Source organism: Monomorium pharaonis, chromosome 8 (assembly GCF_013373865.1).
Source record: "Monomorium pharaonis isolate MP-MQ-018 chromosome 8, ASM1337386v2, whole genome shotgun sequence".
In the NCBI taxonomy this organism is placed as follows: domain Eukaryota; kingdom Metazoa; phylum Arthropoda; class Insecta; order Hymenoptera; family Formicidae; genus Monomorium; species Monomorium pharaonis.
In genome coordinates this window covers 21,347,393-21,361,644 of record NC_050474.1, presented here as the reverse complement: position 1 = coordinate 21,361,644, position 14,252 = coordinate 21,347,393, and the positions used below count along the sequence as shown (strand labels likewise).

The following is a 14,252-nucleotide window of genomic DNA, read 5'->3' as shown; positions in this document are numbered from 1 at the left end:
TTTCCTTACGTTTTTCCGTATTATTTTCTGTATAACATATAAGATCAACGCTTCGAGTGTTATGATTTTATGAATAGAATGAAATGTGAAATCTAAATCGATGCGAGGGGTTATCTTGCCACGACAGCAATAAAGTTTCATTGAGCGTGACGTTGTTGCTTACCCCGTTCGAGTTCGAAGGTTACCTTGTGTACATTATGCAACCACGCGCATTCATGCCCCGTCGAATCGTCACAAAAATACTATTCTCAAAGCGGAGATACTTATTTAGCAACCGATAACGACGGAGAAAAAACGGTCTTTGCTTCCTCCTTTAATAAACACGCAAGAAACGAATTTCATTCACAAACTATAATCGTATTGTTGATCGTAAATCAAATATAAATCGGTCAGCGACAGTATCTGCGTCGGTGAACGTTTCGCGACAATATCTTGAATATGATTCTAAATTGAAAATTATATTTATTATAAATAACAGTTTTTTTCTTTTGAATTTTCTTTTGTATTCAAGTATACAATATAAATGAAAAAGTATGAGTGACATGTAAGATATAAATAAAAGTTTTTATCTCCTGCTCGTTTTGCCGACTCCTCTTTTGCCAGAGAATAAATGTTTCGGCATCTTGGTACCGATAAAACGATCACCCTCGCCCTTAAGACCCTTCTTGGCTATCTTCTTCTTCTGTGCCTTGTGCGCTATATTCTTTAGCTTAGTTTTCATCTGCAATAAATGTGTGCAAAAATAATACGTTTAGTATAAGGAAATGAAATTCTTTTTCATAAATTAAAGAATATTTAAAATAAAGAATTCAGCACAATAATAAGTTCTTTTTTTTTTTAATTGGCTAAATTAAATTTAAGATTAATTCTTTAAAATTCTAAAGATATAAATTAAATCATTGAGGCTTTCAAATATTTGTTTCTGACTTACCGTTACGTCTTTAACACCCATTTCATCCCGTGGTGGTCGTGAGATACTGCGGGCACGCGACTGTGATGCCGATTCGACACGCATACGTTTTCTAGCGGATTCTGAGCGCGATCTAGACCGTGCTCTCGTCCGTTTAAAGTGCGCCTAAGTTATAATTAAAATACACAATATAAAATATGATACTCTTCAAGATTATATATAATAAATTACAATACAACAGACAAAATAAACAGTGCAGATATAAATAATGGTCCTGAATTACTTTTTTAAAGACACTTCGATTATATATATTTAGAGCACTTACATTTTTAGTATCTTCCATATCTACACCTAGATCTTCCATCTGCTCCTTCAACTTTGTGACAGATCGATCGCGGGTCTTAGCTGCGGCCGTACGCGGCATAATCGGCTTCGTGGAAGCTTTTACTATTCGCGCCTCGTCCTTCATGACAAATTTCTTCTCGCGGATCTGTTTTGCCAATTGTTCGATCTCGCGCATTGTTTCCGATAACTCTGGCACCTTGTAATCATAGAGGCCGGCCTCTTCTCTCAACTGTTCTTCCATTTCCAATTGATTCAGTTTCTAAAAACAGAAAAATAAATTAAAGACTCGTTTTGCTATGATAAGAATTTCGCAATTCGACGCAATGAAGTTTGCACCGACTTCGAATATATCCGGGTCTATGTAATCCGCTATATTATGACCTTCCCACATCTCTGGTATAATGTCATATTTCTGATCTCCCTCGATATCGTAATTCTTTTTCAGATCAAGCACATAATCGTCTCCCATCTCCTCCTCTATCTCTCTCTCCAATTTGCGTTTCCTCTCGGCTTTCTGCGCGGCGGCCTGTTTTTTCTTTAAAACGCTCTCCGGTATGCACGGAACGCGATTGGGATCTATCTTTCTTGGTTGAGCAATATGCAATCGATTAAGAATCCCTTCTACCTGTAATTGTTATAAACTATACATTACGACTGCACGTCGAATTCTTATACAAACTAACATTGAAGGATTTTCGGAACAGGTACCTTTTTAGTCTTAATCTTTTGATCGACTCTGAAGGCCAGAAGTCGCTCGCAAGCCCCCAATTTTACTTCCATTACGCCAAAATCGGTGACAGTGCTCATTTCTAGTACAGGCACGTTCGTATCCTCCTCGAGTGGTTTCAGAACAGCCCTCTTTTCTGGAGATAACTCTTCCAAACGTACGATATCCACTTTGTTTAGAACTATTGTCAAAGGCTTATTCGTGAATAATGGCTTTATAGATTCAAAAAGTTTTACCTGTAAGCAAAAAGTGCAAAAGAACGGGATTCACATTATGTTAAAGCTTCAAGTTATATCGTATCTTGTGGCTCACTTGTTCTTCCAAGGTATGACCACATTGTTCCGACAGGTCACAGAAGTAAAGCACAGCAGCTCGCAAATGAGCAAGAGCAGTCACCGCCTGCATTTCTATAACGTTCCTCTCTTCCAATGGATGATCTAATATTCCGGGTGTATCTATCACTTGCCACCTTAAGTATTTATAATCAGTATGACCTACATATAAAGACTTTGTTGTAAATGCATATGGTTGAACCTCTACATCTGCTCGAGTGATCTATAAAATAAATGCATTAAGTACTACTTGCAAACAAGAACACATTAATTATAAAATCATCATCATGCATCATTTACTTTGTTAATAAAACTGCTTTTGCCGACATTAGGAAACCCGCATATAATTATAGTGCGCGTGTAAGGATCTATACTTGGCAGTCGAGCCAAGTGTTGACGAACTTGCTCAAGGTATGTTAAATTAGCTGCTTGTCTCTTCATAATAGTGGCCATTCGACCTAGGGCAGCCTTCTTTAACTGTTTGCATCGATACAGCGAATCTCCATACTTTAAAAGACGAACATAATCCTTTGCTACACTGTAATCATAAAATAAATCTCACATAACAGTGATTTGCACACATTACATGTGAACCACCATATCCTTACTTGTCAATTAAATGTCTAGCTGTATTTATCTGTCCTAGGGCTAGCTTGTAGTGATCCTTATCGTATAGAACATTCATCAAATCAGCATAAAATGGATGGACGTCGTCCAGCTTGGGAAACTCCTGTATTATTTGAGATAATTTATCATGGAAGTTTTGTTGAGTGAATTTCACCTTTCGCGTGTAAAAGGCACGTATCCTCGTGATCTTATATTGCTTGTGGATGACAGTTGGAGTCTTCCGTTGTGTCTTCGATAAGATTATGTCGATAAAGTCCTACACGAGAGAGACGATAGTCATATTACTCAGTTTTGTGATAAAATAACAAATGTATGAAACGACAAATCACAGATACATGTGACTAACCTTCGCAGTTGGGACAACTGCAATTTTCTTAAAGTTATATAAAACCATTTTTCCTTATCGCACCCTACGTTATAAAAGCAACGTATCTTCCTTCGTTTTTATAAATATCTGTCCTGTCAAGGAAACACGATGCGTTTCAGTTTCTCCTTCGGCTCGTCTTGCTTGGAAAAAAGCACGTGTCTCTCAAAGCCACTCTGCCACTATCCCACCAATTTGAGGTTATAAATACTAGGAACGGAAATATAATATTTTTGTCACTTCCGCGAGAAATCGATTGGCCATCACCGAGAGATTTAATAGTGGCCGAATCTATATTTTTATTCTTGAAAAACTGTAAAAATTATGAGAGAAAAGAATTAGAAATTAATTAAGATAATTTTAGAGAGATTAATTTAGACAATTTATTACTAATTATTATACATGAAAATCATGCAAGCTAAATGCGGCACAATTTTCAGAATGCGACATTTTTAACTCCAAAATAATCAATGCTACCCTAGCTAGCGCAACATATTTATTAAACATTTATAAGAAAAATTAAAATATTTTAAAATGTATTATGCGCAAAAATATATCTATTTTTATTTCCGAAAAATATAATTATAGTTATATTTTTGCTATAGCAAAAGACTATAATAAACATTTATATTATTTATTAAGAAAGGTTTTAAATTAAAGTACATTTTATAGTACATATTATAGTAATAATTTTTATTCTATATTATTTTTAAATCTCTATAAAAAATTACCATAAAGTCTGTACTATAATTTTCTAAAAATAAGCTTTTAGAATATTGATGATGTTTTGTGCTACTTGAGATCGAAATTAACGCAATTACTTAATGATTTGTTATCAAATTTGTAAATCTTTGTGACACAAAATTATTACATTTGGAGCAATTTGATCAATTGGATTTTGGAGTCTCATGCTTGCTCATGCTGCGCATGTGCACGAGTGGAAGCTAAAGTGTCTTTTCTGTCTCTTTTGACGCGTGGACGTTCGGTGATAAGGTTAGTGAGATTCTGGATCTAGAAATATTGCCATAATCCGTTTACGATCAAAGAAATTCGAGTGATATATTCATTTCAGCATTCAAGTTGGATTTATAATTTTTTATATTAAGACGCAAGTCGCGTATATTTCTATTAAACCAATATTGTTTGTGCAATAACCTAAAAAAATATCCGTGTCTGTACGCAGGATGGCTCCGAGATACGAGTTGGCCGTTGGCCTCGACAAGGGTCACAAAACGACAAAGATCCGCGTGGCTAAAAGCAAATCCGAGAAAGAAAAGACCGTCTGTCTGCGACCATCTAGGCTAAAAGGGGTAAGTGAAAAGTGTAACTTTTCTTGTTATTGTGCATATAGCATATCAATCAGCAAGATGTAAATTATTGCACAGAGTACAATATTTATCTTGTCTTTCACTTTGCAGTGTATTATTTATCTTGTCTTTCACATGTATTACAATCCATTTTCAATTTTGCATTGCAGAAGCAAACCAAGCACAGCAAGTTTGTGAGGGATCTGATCCGAGAAGTCACGGGACATGCTCCTTATGAGAAGCGCGCCATGGAATTGTTGAAAGTGTCAAAAGACAAACGCGCCCTGAAATTCTTGAAAAGAAGGGTAAATATCTCCTCTTGCAAGTTTTAGATAATTAGCAGGAATATGATAATAAAATATGGTTATACAATTTTATTATGCCTTGCATTCAGTTTTATAAAATAACTGAATATTTGATTTGAGTTGAAGAAATATGTAGTAAGAGATTATCTAAAATATACTTTTAATTTTTAAAAAGCTTTCTTGCTGTGAAAGAAATTCATAAATTAGGAAATAGAATACATGTTTCTGAATGTTTTTAATAACTTTAAATACATTTTCTAGTTGGGTACACACATTCGTGCCAAGAGGAAGCGAGAAGAACTTGGAAATATCCTGGTACAGATGAGAAAAGCAGCTGCTCATCATTGATTATACTTATTAAGATTATAAAACCTATAATACTTGAATAAATCAACATCAATTTCGATAAATCGAGTATTATTTAAGAATTTGAATACTCTATGCTTTTCACTTTCCACTGTGCTAACCACTTTCAAATAAATCATATAATCAAAAAACTTGATTGTATACTTGTTTTATATACATATTATTATCAGAGAGGTTTCTCTTTGTTATTAATTACTATTACCCATCTTTGTCTATCTTGAGAGAAGCTGTATTACTCAAAATATCGCTGTAAACGTTTTAAAGTCTAAAAATCGAATATTTGGGTTATTTAGAATATAATAAAGCTCCTTATATTAATTGATAGCTAACAAAAAACATTTTATCTACTATTTAAAATAAAAAAACTACATATTTTATGTTGAACGAATTTTAGTTGTGGAATAAAAAGATTGAGAGACAGTATAACAATATAATATTAAAAGAGATAATTAGTAACATATTAATTTGTATATAGCACAGTTAATATTAATGTAACATAATTTCAAAATACTCAATTTTCTAAAATTTTACGTTCTTGTAACTAATAGACTTGAAGTAAATTACTCCCTTCAATTGGTTTCCGTGGTGTAGTGGTTATCACATCCGCCTAACACGCGGAAGGTCCCCGGTTCGATCCCGGGCGGAAACATTATTTTGTCTTAAATAAGAAAACTTTACATATCAATATATATTTTTAGCAATGCAATATTTAATTGCAATTGTTTTATTAAAATTTTTTAATAAATTCTATGTTAAATTATTATTACTTTTATGAATTTCTATTTCTAGAAATCGTTCTATTTTATTGGCGCGCACACACACACATATACACACAATGTAGAAATAGTAAAATAATTAAAAATAATATATTTTAAGATTAAAAATACAGATTAGACAAAAGAATTTCTTTTGTTTTATGGACATTAAGATGAGAGCTAAAGCTATATAATAAACTAAAAACTAATAAACTTTTTCACCATCTAAAGATATTTAAAAGTATATTTTTTAATTACAAGAACTGTATCTCAACACATTTCTTCATTTGTATATATTTACAAATTTAATTATTATTTGCTGTCAGTAGAATTATATAAAAATTATTATGTAATATGAAAATAAAACTGATTAATAATTATTTATAAATATACACATTGTTACATATTATTTTATTACATACGATATTTTAAAATATAAAGACAATTGAATCAAGAAGTTAGACAAGAATTGAAACACGTGTCTCTCAATACTGCTCGATACCTTCGAAAAATCGTAAAAGTTATTAGGAAAACATGTTGGAACAGAAGGTTATAAGAGAGGTGGCAGATTTAAATCCAGGCTCTGTAGATAACTAAACGACGTCGGTAATTATAGATAGTCGATATATTAGCTAACTATTTTATCGAACGTCGATAACAACGATTCCTATAAATCACATCTAGTTGTGTCACTTCTTATAACCTCTATCCTAACATGTTTTCCTAATCATTTGTACGCGTTCTCAGAGGATCAAAAGACGCATATTCCTATTCTGAATCAATCTTTGCCTCGCTTTTTAGACTGAAAGAGAAAGAGAAGAGGGGAGAGAGAGAGAGAGAGAGAGAGAGAGAGAGAGAAAGAAAATAACAGATATAAAAATTTAAATAAATTATTTTGAATAGCTTGAACAGATTATTTTTAATTGTATTTAGACTGTTTAAATACTTATATTAATGGTGTGATATGAAAAGCAGTTCACACTTTTATACTCCTACATCTCTCATTATATATAATTTAGAACTAAGATCTCTTGTATGTTTTATTTTCATTGCATGATAACGAGTTTTGTGATTTTATTCTTATGCCTTATTCAAATATACAAATACCACATATACAAATTTTTTCTCTCTATAGTAGATACATTATACATATATAAAATAATAATAAAAAAGAAAAAATTCATATGAGAGGTCATAGAAATGTAAAGAAATATTTAATTATAAATATTTTATTACATTTTTAGAAATGACAAAATATACATTATTAATGATAGCTATGTACATACATACATTATAGATTTTTTGTTTATTAACAATAATTATATAAAAATTTCGGCAACAGAGTTTTTACATATTAAAGATATGCATATACTGATAATTCTAGAAGACATATTCCAAATAACTTCAAAAGTTTATATTCTTTGAATTAATTCTTATATTCCAATAAATTTTAACAAATATACATATACATAGATATTCTAATCTTTTGTATAGTTTGTTTGCAACATTAAAAAACTTACATCAGCTTTTTTATTATCACATGTCTGTATACAGATATAACTTTCTATTTAGTTTAATAACAGTGATAATACATAATTATTATCATCTTCAGTTAAACAGATACTTTTGTTATCTGACTAGAGAATAAAGATTAGTTGCAAAAAATGTAATACATATAAATATAAGTATAGTTAAGTGTGATGACTTAAGTAACATTAAAAATAGATAATAATTATCTATCTATGTTTTTCTATTCCATTACATGCCTTTTTACATAAATTATAATTTGTAGTTATTTTACATCGTTAGGCACATTTTGATTTTTAGGAGTAATTACTACAAAATACAAAAACTAAAAATTAAATGTAATATATATCAATATCGATATACATGATACGGACCTATTAGACAACATTATATTACATAAGACTTTTGAAAAATCATACAATATTTTTGGATTTTTCTTGCATTAGGAGTAGTCTACAATGAAGCTTTAAACCATGAGAAATTGACCAATCACAGTTGATTTTTATAATATAAAAATACTCAATTGTGATTAGTCAATTTCTTACGGCTTAAAGCTTAAGTTTTCATTGTAGACTACGTCTTATTAAAAATTATGTGTATCTTTTACATAAACGCAACCATTATCATTACAAGAATTTCATTAATAAAGATAATTAAAGAATTAAAATATTTTTAAAGTCTTATAGTCTTTGATATTTGATATCAATTAAAAAATTGACACTGTGTCTATTTTTATATAATATTATTTTTTAATTCAAATAATATTCTTATATAAAAGTGTTACTAGTAAAATGTTTACTTGAATTACCATATCTTATCTGGATTTAGTAAGATTATTATACAATATAAACAGTACATTTGAAATTATGTACACATATACATATATATTATATCGTACCGTTCCTATCATTTTATACTTTCCTAACATTTTTTTGTATATATATCGCATACTTTGCATACATATGTATAACAAACTCTAATTTGTACAGTTCTTGTGTGTTGCGTTCATGTCACAATATTTTTATATTGTAATATTTAAAATTATTCAATTCTAATAACAATGTATCCCCTCAGTTGTATTCACAAAGATGTCCACAACCAGTAGGACATTGTCGATTTTTATTAAACCATTCTCTCATATGATTTATATGGCCTCCATGTGCACAACCTTGACACCATACGTAGATACCACGCACCACCTGCACCAAAAAATATAAAATAATATAAAATTAATTATAATAAAAATATTTATACAATTATTTCTACAATTTTGTTACTGTCTTTTATATTGAAATTACTTTATTATATAATCAAATACAATTAATTTACATGTTAGCTGTAATTCAATATCACACTATTGTGATAGATTTATTATTAATACAAACACACAATACAATTCTTTTTATTATCTATATAAATTAAACAAATTTTCAAAGGATTTATATACATAAATTAATTGTAAAGAATATTGTGTGTGTGTGTGTGTGTGTGTGTGTGTGTTGTATAAAAGTAAAACGATACAATATTTCGAGTTTTATAAAGATAATCTCGTATATTTTAACTTCCCATGTGTGTTTCTTTCAATTTATCCCACTTTATTAAATACAAATTATTTCAGTGTAAATAAAAAGAGATAAATTTCTTTTACCTGATTACAAAGAGAACACAAAGCATGCTCGGGCGTGTGACAATGATCGCACAACCATGCAGATCGTTGCAATGATTTTGTGCAAGCTACGCAACATGCGTGTATAGTGGTCGATTGTTGATTCAATTGCGCTATAGAAGGAATCCATGATAATTGTATTATCTATAAATAAAATTCTATATTAAATTTATCTACGTATTTATAATTATAATTAAACACTATATTGAAAAAGAAATGTGTATCTTATTGCATAATAATTAAAAGTATACAATTTCTGTAAAATATGAAAAATATGATATAATATAATACATTTTTAAATTATAAACTGACCTGTGTAGCTACATGCCAAAGTTTAAATTTTCCAAGCATGTCCAAGTACTCTAATATCCAATGTTCCTGTAAAGCTATTGGAATATTCAATTTTTTCCTTATTTCTCCCATGACGATAAGCATTGATACCGTCGTCTGTACATCTCTTATTGCCGTGTGAAAGCGCAGCCCATCCAGAATCATAGATGTAAAGTCAAAAGGTGAAGACTTAGGTAGAACCGGAACTACTAACTGAGGTTGATCCTCAACTATAACGGATGTTGAATTCTCGCCGAGATCAGGAGGATGATTGGGAAATTGTTCTGGTGGAGGAGACCGATCCTTGATCTCATGTCGTAAAGGAAAAGCCTCCTTTTGCAATTCCTTAGTCCAATCGTCATCCTCCATACGCATTACAGTTTGCCTACTCTCGCCAGGATGTTCTAGAGACACAGGTTCATATTCAGTCTCGCCAAAAATAAAGTCGCCTCGAGATGTTGAAGGTATATCACTAAGCAATGGTCTCCTGTAATTAGATCAGCGTTGGATAAGTTAATACTTTTTAAAACTAATTAAATTAAGTTAATGGCATATAATATTAATTTAATTACGTTGAAAATTGCATGAGCAAAAAACTAAAAAAAGTTGTATTAAAATAAAATTAATTTAGCTTTTGATTAGTTATTATTCTAAATTAAATATTAAAAACTCCAATTAAATAGCAACAATAGAAATCGATCTCACATACGTACACACACATAATTCTGATATTTATGTAACGATGAAAATATGATATAGTACCTTGGCAGAACAGTTTCCGTATTGGTCGATGGTCCCATGATATGATTTTCTGGTGCTTCAGTTTCCGTTTCGGTCTCATCATCACCGCCACTGGCAGCGCCAGGATTTTCTCCTTGGAGAGATTTCACGTCCTGTTCATGACCTGAGAAAAATAAAAATTTTACGCAATTAAATTTGATATATAATAAAATATAACATGTTCACGATATTTCTGCTTATATTTACTTGATTGTTTACTCGCGTTTGATTGTTCCATACCAGAGCTCTTTGTTAAACCTGGTACTACATTCGACGTATTGGCTACATCTTCTTTAAGCGCCATTGGTACACTCTTTTGGAGTATCTCAAACGGATCTGTATACATAATCTTTAAGACTTGCCACGCTTTACTAACCTGTATACATAAGATTATTACTAAATAAATAAAGTTATTATACATAAATTTATTATGTTGTATAAAAATAAATATTTTCTTACAACATAATTGCCAAAGTCATACGCAATGCGCGCATTGTGATCGCAGACTTCACTTAAATTTCCAGAAAGCACATAATTTTCTGCAGCTGTCTTAAACCAATTCGGTTCGCGTACACACCCGCGGAATCTATACATTACACTCGAAGCCATGCAGAAAGTATCATCATTTGTTACAGGAGTTCTCCTGCAAAAGAACAGAAAAAGATATATAAAAAACTTAAATTAACTGAAATTACATAAAATAAAATCAATTTTTTCGTAAAAAATCGTTTTTAACTAAAAATTAGCTATCAATGTTAATAAATCGCATTAGTATCTAGATGAAAATTTTATATATTCTATTTTAATATGTCGTAAATTTTATGTATCACGATATATTTATGATAATATAACAAAATGTTCACCTCATTAAATTACTTAATTGTCTTGTAATACTTGCTGGTTCATATTTCACCTTAGAAGCGCATGTAATATCGTGTTTTAGATTCAATGCAACACTCTGTGGATTTGCCTTACTGGCCGGTCTTACTGCATCATCAAAAACATGATGATATAAAGTGCAATCCTATAATAAAGTAAAAGCGTAAAAATAAGAATCATTCTATAATAAAATAGCGAAATAATAGTTGATAATATTTACTCTGCTCGTTGATAAAAACGATTGCGGGTTGCCTCTCCATGCTACACCAGTAGGAACATCTTTATGTTCATTGAAACTCGCGAATGGGATATATGGTCTACGAATATCCCATACATTTATGCTACAATCGACGACCAAAGCGCAACTGGCTATATGATACTTCTTCTGAGGTCTCCATTTTATACGTCCCACCGATGCTATAGTGTTTATAATATAATCGCAACTTGGTTTACCCGACAAATCCCAAACCTGTAAAGTTACAGCAATATAAATATAATTGTAATATCGTAATATCAATATTTAGAAAAAAAGTACTTTGATAGTTTTATCTCTAGACGCTGTAGCAAGCCAAGTAGCTTCCGGATGCCAGTCGCAAGCAAATATCGGACCACTATGTGCGGTAAAATGTTGAAAATAACGCTCTGGTTTTCTCATATCCCACTGTTGTACATGACCATTCTCGGATACAGCAGCAAAAGTATGAGGTTGTTGTGGACAAAACTGAACGTCTCTTACAGATTCTGTATTACTAAAAATGTGAATATATAATCATTAAATATAACAATTTTATATAAAATTAAATAGAAGATAGAGTAGTATCTTTTCATTTAAGTTGAATAAATCTTAAAATAACAAAAAATTGTTATATTTAATAGTCAAATAAATCACCTATGCTACAACATAAATCCATATAGTTCATATTACCTGTAAAAAGTCTTGATAGCCTCTTTTATTCGCAAATCAAAACACTTCATTGTACCATCTTGCGAGCCAGATATCAACCACATGGGTTCTGTCATGTGAAAGCTTACTTTATTTACAGTTCTTTTATGATCTACAAAGACATGATCCTGTTTTGATCGAGATTGCCTATTCAGATTCCACAAAACAACTGCACCATTCGTTGCTGCAGTCGCAAGTATGTGGTCTATAAATTAAAAGATTATAAAATGACAATCTGGTAAATTATCTTATTATATGTTACGTTATATATTTCATTAATACCTAAGTATATAATGTACAGAGTAAAACAATTAAATACACACATAAAGTTTTCACATCAGTTAAGTAAATATTCAGATCTCTATATTTTACATTATTAATTGTTTAATATAAAATTCAATATAAGCATTATATATTAAAAACATATCATTATCACAAAAGTAAGGAATATAATTACCATCATTGAGATTCCAGGCAACATCATTGCAGGAAAAATTTAAGTTCAAATTTTTTCCAACACGAAGATTGCAGGCCTCTTCAAATCTATCATCCAGCAATGTGAATATTTTGAAAACTGCAATAAAATATTGTTATGCTATAATTCTCATATATGACACCACAAAATACAAATTTCCATGATTCTTTTTTTGTTTCCTTTTAGAAATAGAAACTTTAATAATATAAAATTAATTAATTATAACTGTTAAACTATTTCAATTTATTATAACCAAATTATTATATAAATAATTTGTATTTTATATCCTAGTTATTTTACAGTAATATATTTTAATGTAAAGACACACCATTGCGACCAGCTATCACAACCTGGCTGTTGTCTTTATTAAGAGCTAAAGCATTTGCGGGTCCTTCTTGAGCAACACATATAGTTTTCGACGTCATACTGTGTTGTACAAAATTAATATTTAATTAGTACCACAATGCCAAATTATTATTGATAATTATGTTCATACCTTGTAATCGTCACTTATAATTCTTGTTTTGATGGAGCCCAACCACAAATACACACAATCATATCACAGTGTTACACATAGTGTAGTTTATTTGTGACATGTATGTTGTATAAACATTAATTTTATTTGTGTGTTGTCTATGTATGGTATATATGTATTATGTATTGTTTCTGCATTCGTCTTCTTTAAGATAACTTTGATGACACTGTATATACCTTGAAACAATTTGTATTTGTCGAATTTAACTATTGCGAGTAGAGTTACAGCTACCTATTTTTTCTTATAAGTAAATAATGATAATCTCATAATTTGAAATTCTCTTGAGATTTTGAAATTGCAATTTAGCTATCCATAACCAATAATAAGGCGAAATAACAAGGTTCAAAATTTAGCATATCTGTTTCTCACTTGTGTATTAATAAAATTAGTATTTATATAACAGACATATGTATATTTAATACAAATTTGAAATAGAGATAGAAATTCGATGCAAATAGCTCTGATCAAACTTCAATTTGACCGGCAATTAACATGTCAAGTGCCTGTACAATTTTATATTTACCTGGACGAAAACATCAGTCTTTTGCTGTTTAATGGAAAAAAAAGAATAGATTAGGACGACGAGTTATACAGTTAGAAATTTTGCTACAAGCAATTCTTCCGGCTTAATTAATCACCGACACAATCGGTATTTCATCGAATCGAAGCCACCTTAAAGAAAATAAAGACAATACACAGACACACATCACACACTTTAAGCCAATTAATTGTGTATACACGGATCGTGATGTTTGTAACGAAATTTACAAGTGTAACATCGTGACGAGCGTGGAATGAAATATTATGACGTTCAACGTGGTGGTAGAGTCAGGTGGCGGGCTGGCGGGCTGCGCCGAAACGGCCGGACACGAGGTTGTCATGGAAGAGTTTGAACGGCAGGCCGAGGCACGCCGGCACGCGCTGAAACGTTCATGAACGGAAAGAAAAAAAACCGACCGCGCTGATTCGCAGGTACCACATGAGAACTCGCCGCGCGCCGTCGTCTGTGAATCGGTCGTGAGGTGGTGAGAATCTCATTTGGCCCGCTGGCCCATATGTGCCTCGATAAGCTCGTCTGC

General features: G+C 31.1%; 3 protein-coding genes and 1 non-coding gene across 6 annotated transcripts; 2 read left to right on the top strand and 2 right to left on the bottom strand.

The window, feature by feature from the left end:
- Positions 1–336: 336 nt before the first annotated feature.
- Positions 337–3,335, bottom strand: LOC105832068 (nucleolar GTP-binding protein 1). Its single transcript, XM_012672694.2, has 9 exons — positions 3,288–3,335; positions 2,923–3,197; positions 2,615–2,852; positions 2,295–2,537; positions 1,964–2,218; positions 1,596–1,880; positions 1,236–1,514; positions 932–1,075; positions 337–721 (listed from the first exon to the last, which is right to left on the bottom strand). Exons 1-9 carry the CDS (start codon positions 3,333–3,335, stop codon positions 566–568), a joined length of 1,923 nt encoding a protein of 640 aa, XP_012528148.1. The 3' UTR covers positions 337–565.
- An 806-nt stretch (positions 3,336–4,141) lies between these two features.
- Positions 4,142–5,414, top strand: LOC105832061 (60S ribosomal protein L36). Its single transcript, XM_012672675.2, has 4 exons — positions 4,142–4,298; positions 4,489–4,615; positions 4,783–4,917; positions 5,179–5,414. The coding sequence occupies exons 2-4, from the start codon at positions 4,490–4,492 to the stop codon at positions 5,263–5,265; spliced, it is 348 nt and encodes a 115-aa protein (XP_012528129.1). The 5' UTR covers positions 4,142–4,298; position 4,489; the 3' UTR covers positions 5,266–5,414.
- Positions 5,415–5,859: 445 nt separating this feature from the next.
- Trnav-aac lies at positions 5,860–5,932 on the top strand. The gene has a single exon. It is a non-coding gene; the product is annotated as a tRNA-Val (tRNA).
- A 1,393-nt stretch (positions 5,933–7,325) lies between these two features.
- Positions 7,326–14,135, bottom strand: LOC105832060 (GATOR complex protein WDR24). Of its 3 annotated transcripts, XM_012672672.3 has the most exons (14): positions 13,697–14,119; positions 13,135–13,349; positions 12,967–13,064; positions 12,621–12,737; positions 12,146–12,368; positions 11,756–11,969; positions 11,441–11,689; positions 11,205–11,365; positions 10,801–10,984; positions 10,549–10,717; positions 10,324–10,465; positions 9,544–10,048; positions 9,214–9,375; positions 8,636–8,764 (listed from the first exon to the last, which is right to left on the bottom strand). In XM_012672672.3, exons 3-14 carry the CDS (start codon positions 13,061–13,063, stop codon positions 8,636–8,638), a joined length of 2,352 nt encoding a protein of 783 aa, XP_012528126.1. In that variant the 5' UTR covers position 13,064; positions 13,135–13,349; positions 13,697–14,119. The 3 variants fall into 3 exon arrangements, with proteins under 3 accessions (XP_012528125.1, XP_036146526.1, XP_012528126.1); XM_012672671.3 differs by having other exon boundaries at positions 7,326–8,764; positions 13,135–14,104; XM_036290633.1 differs by lacking the exon at positions 9,214–9,375 and having other exon boundaries at positions 7,326–8,764; positions 13,135–14,135.
- Positions 14,136–14,252: the final 117 nt, after the last annotated feature.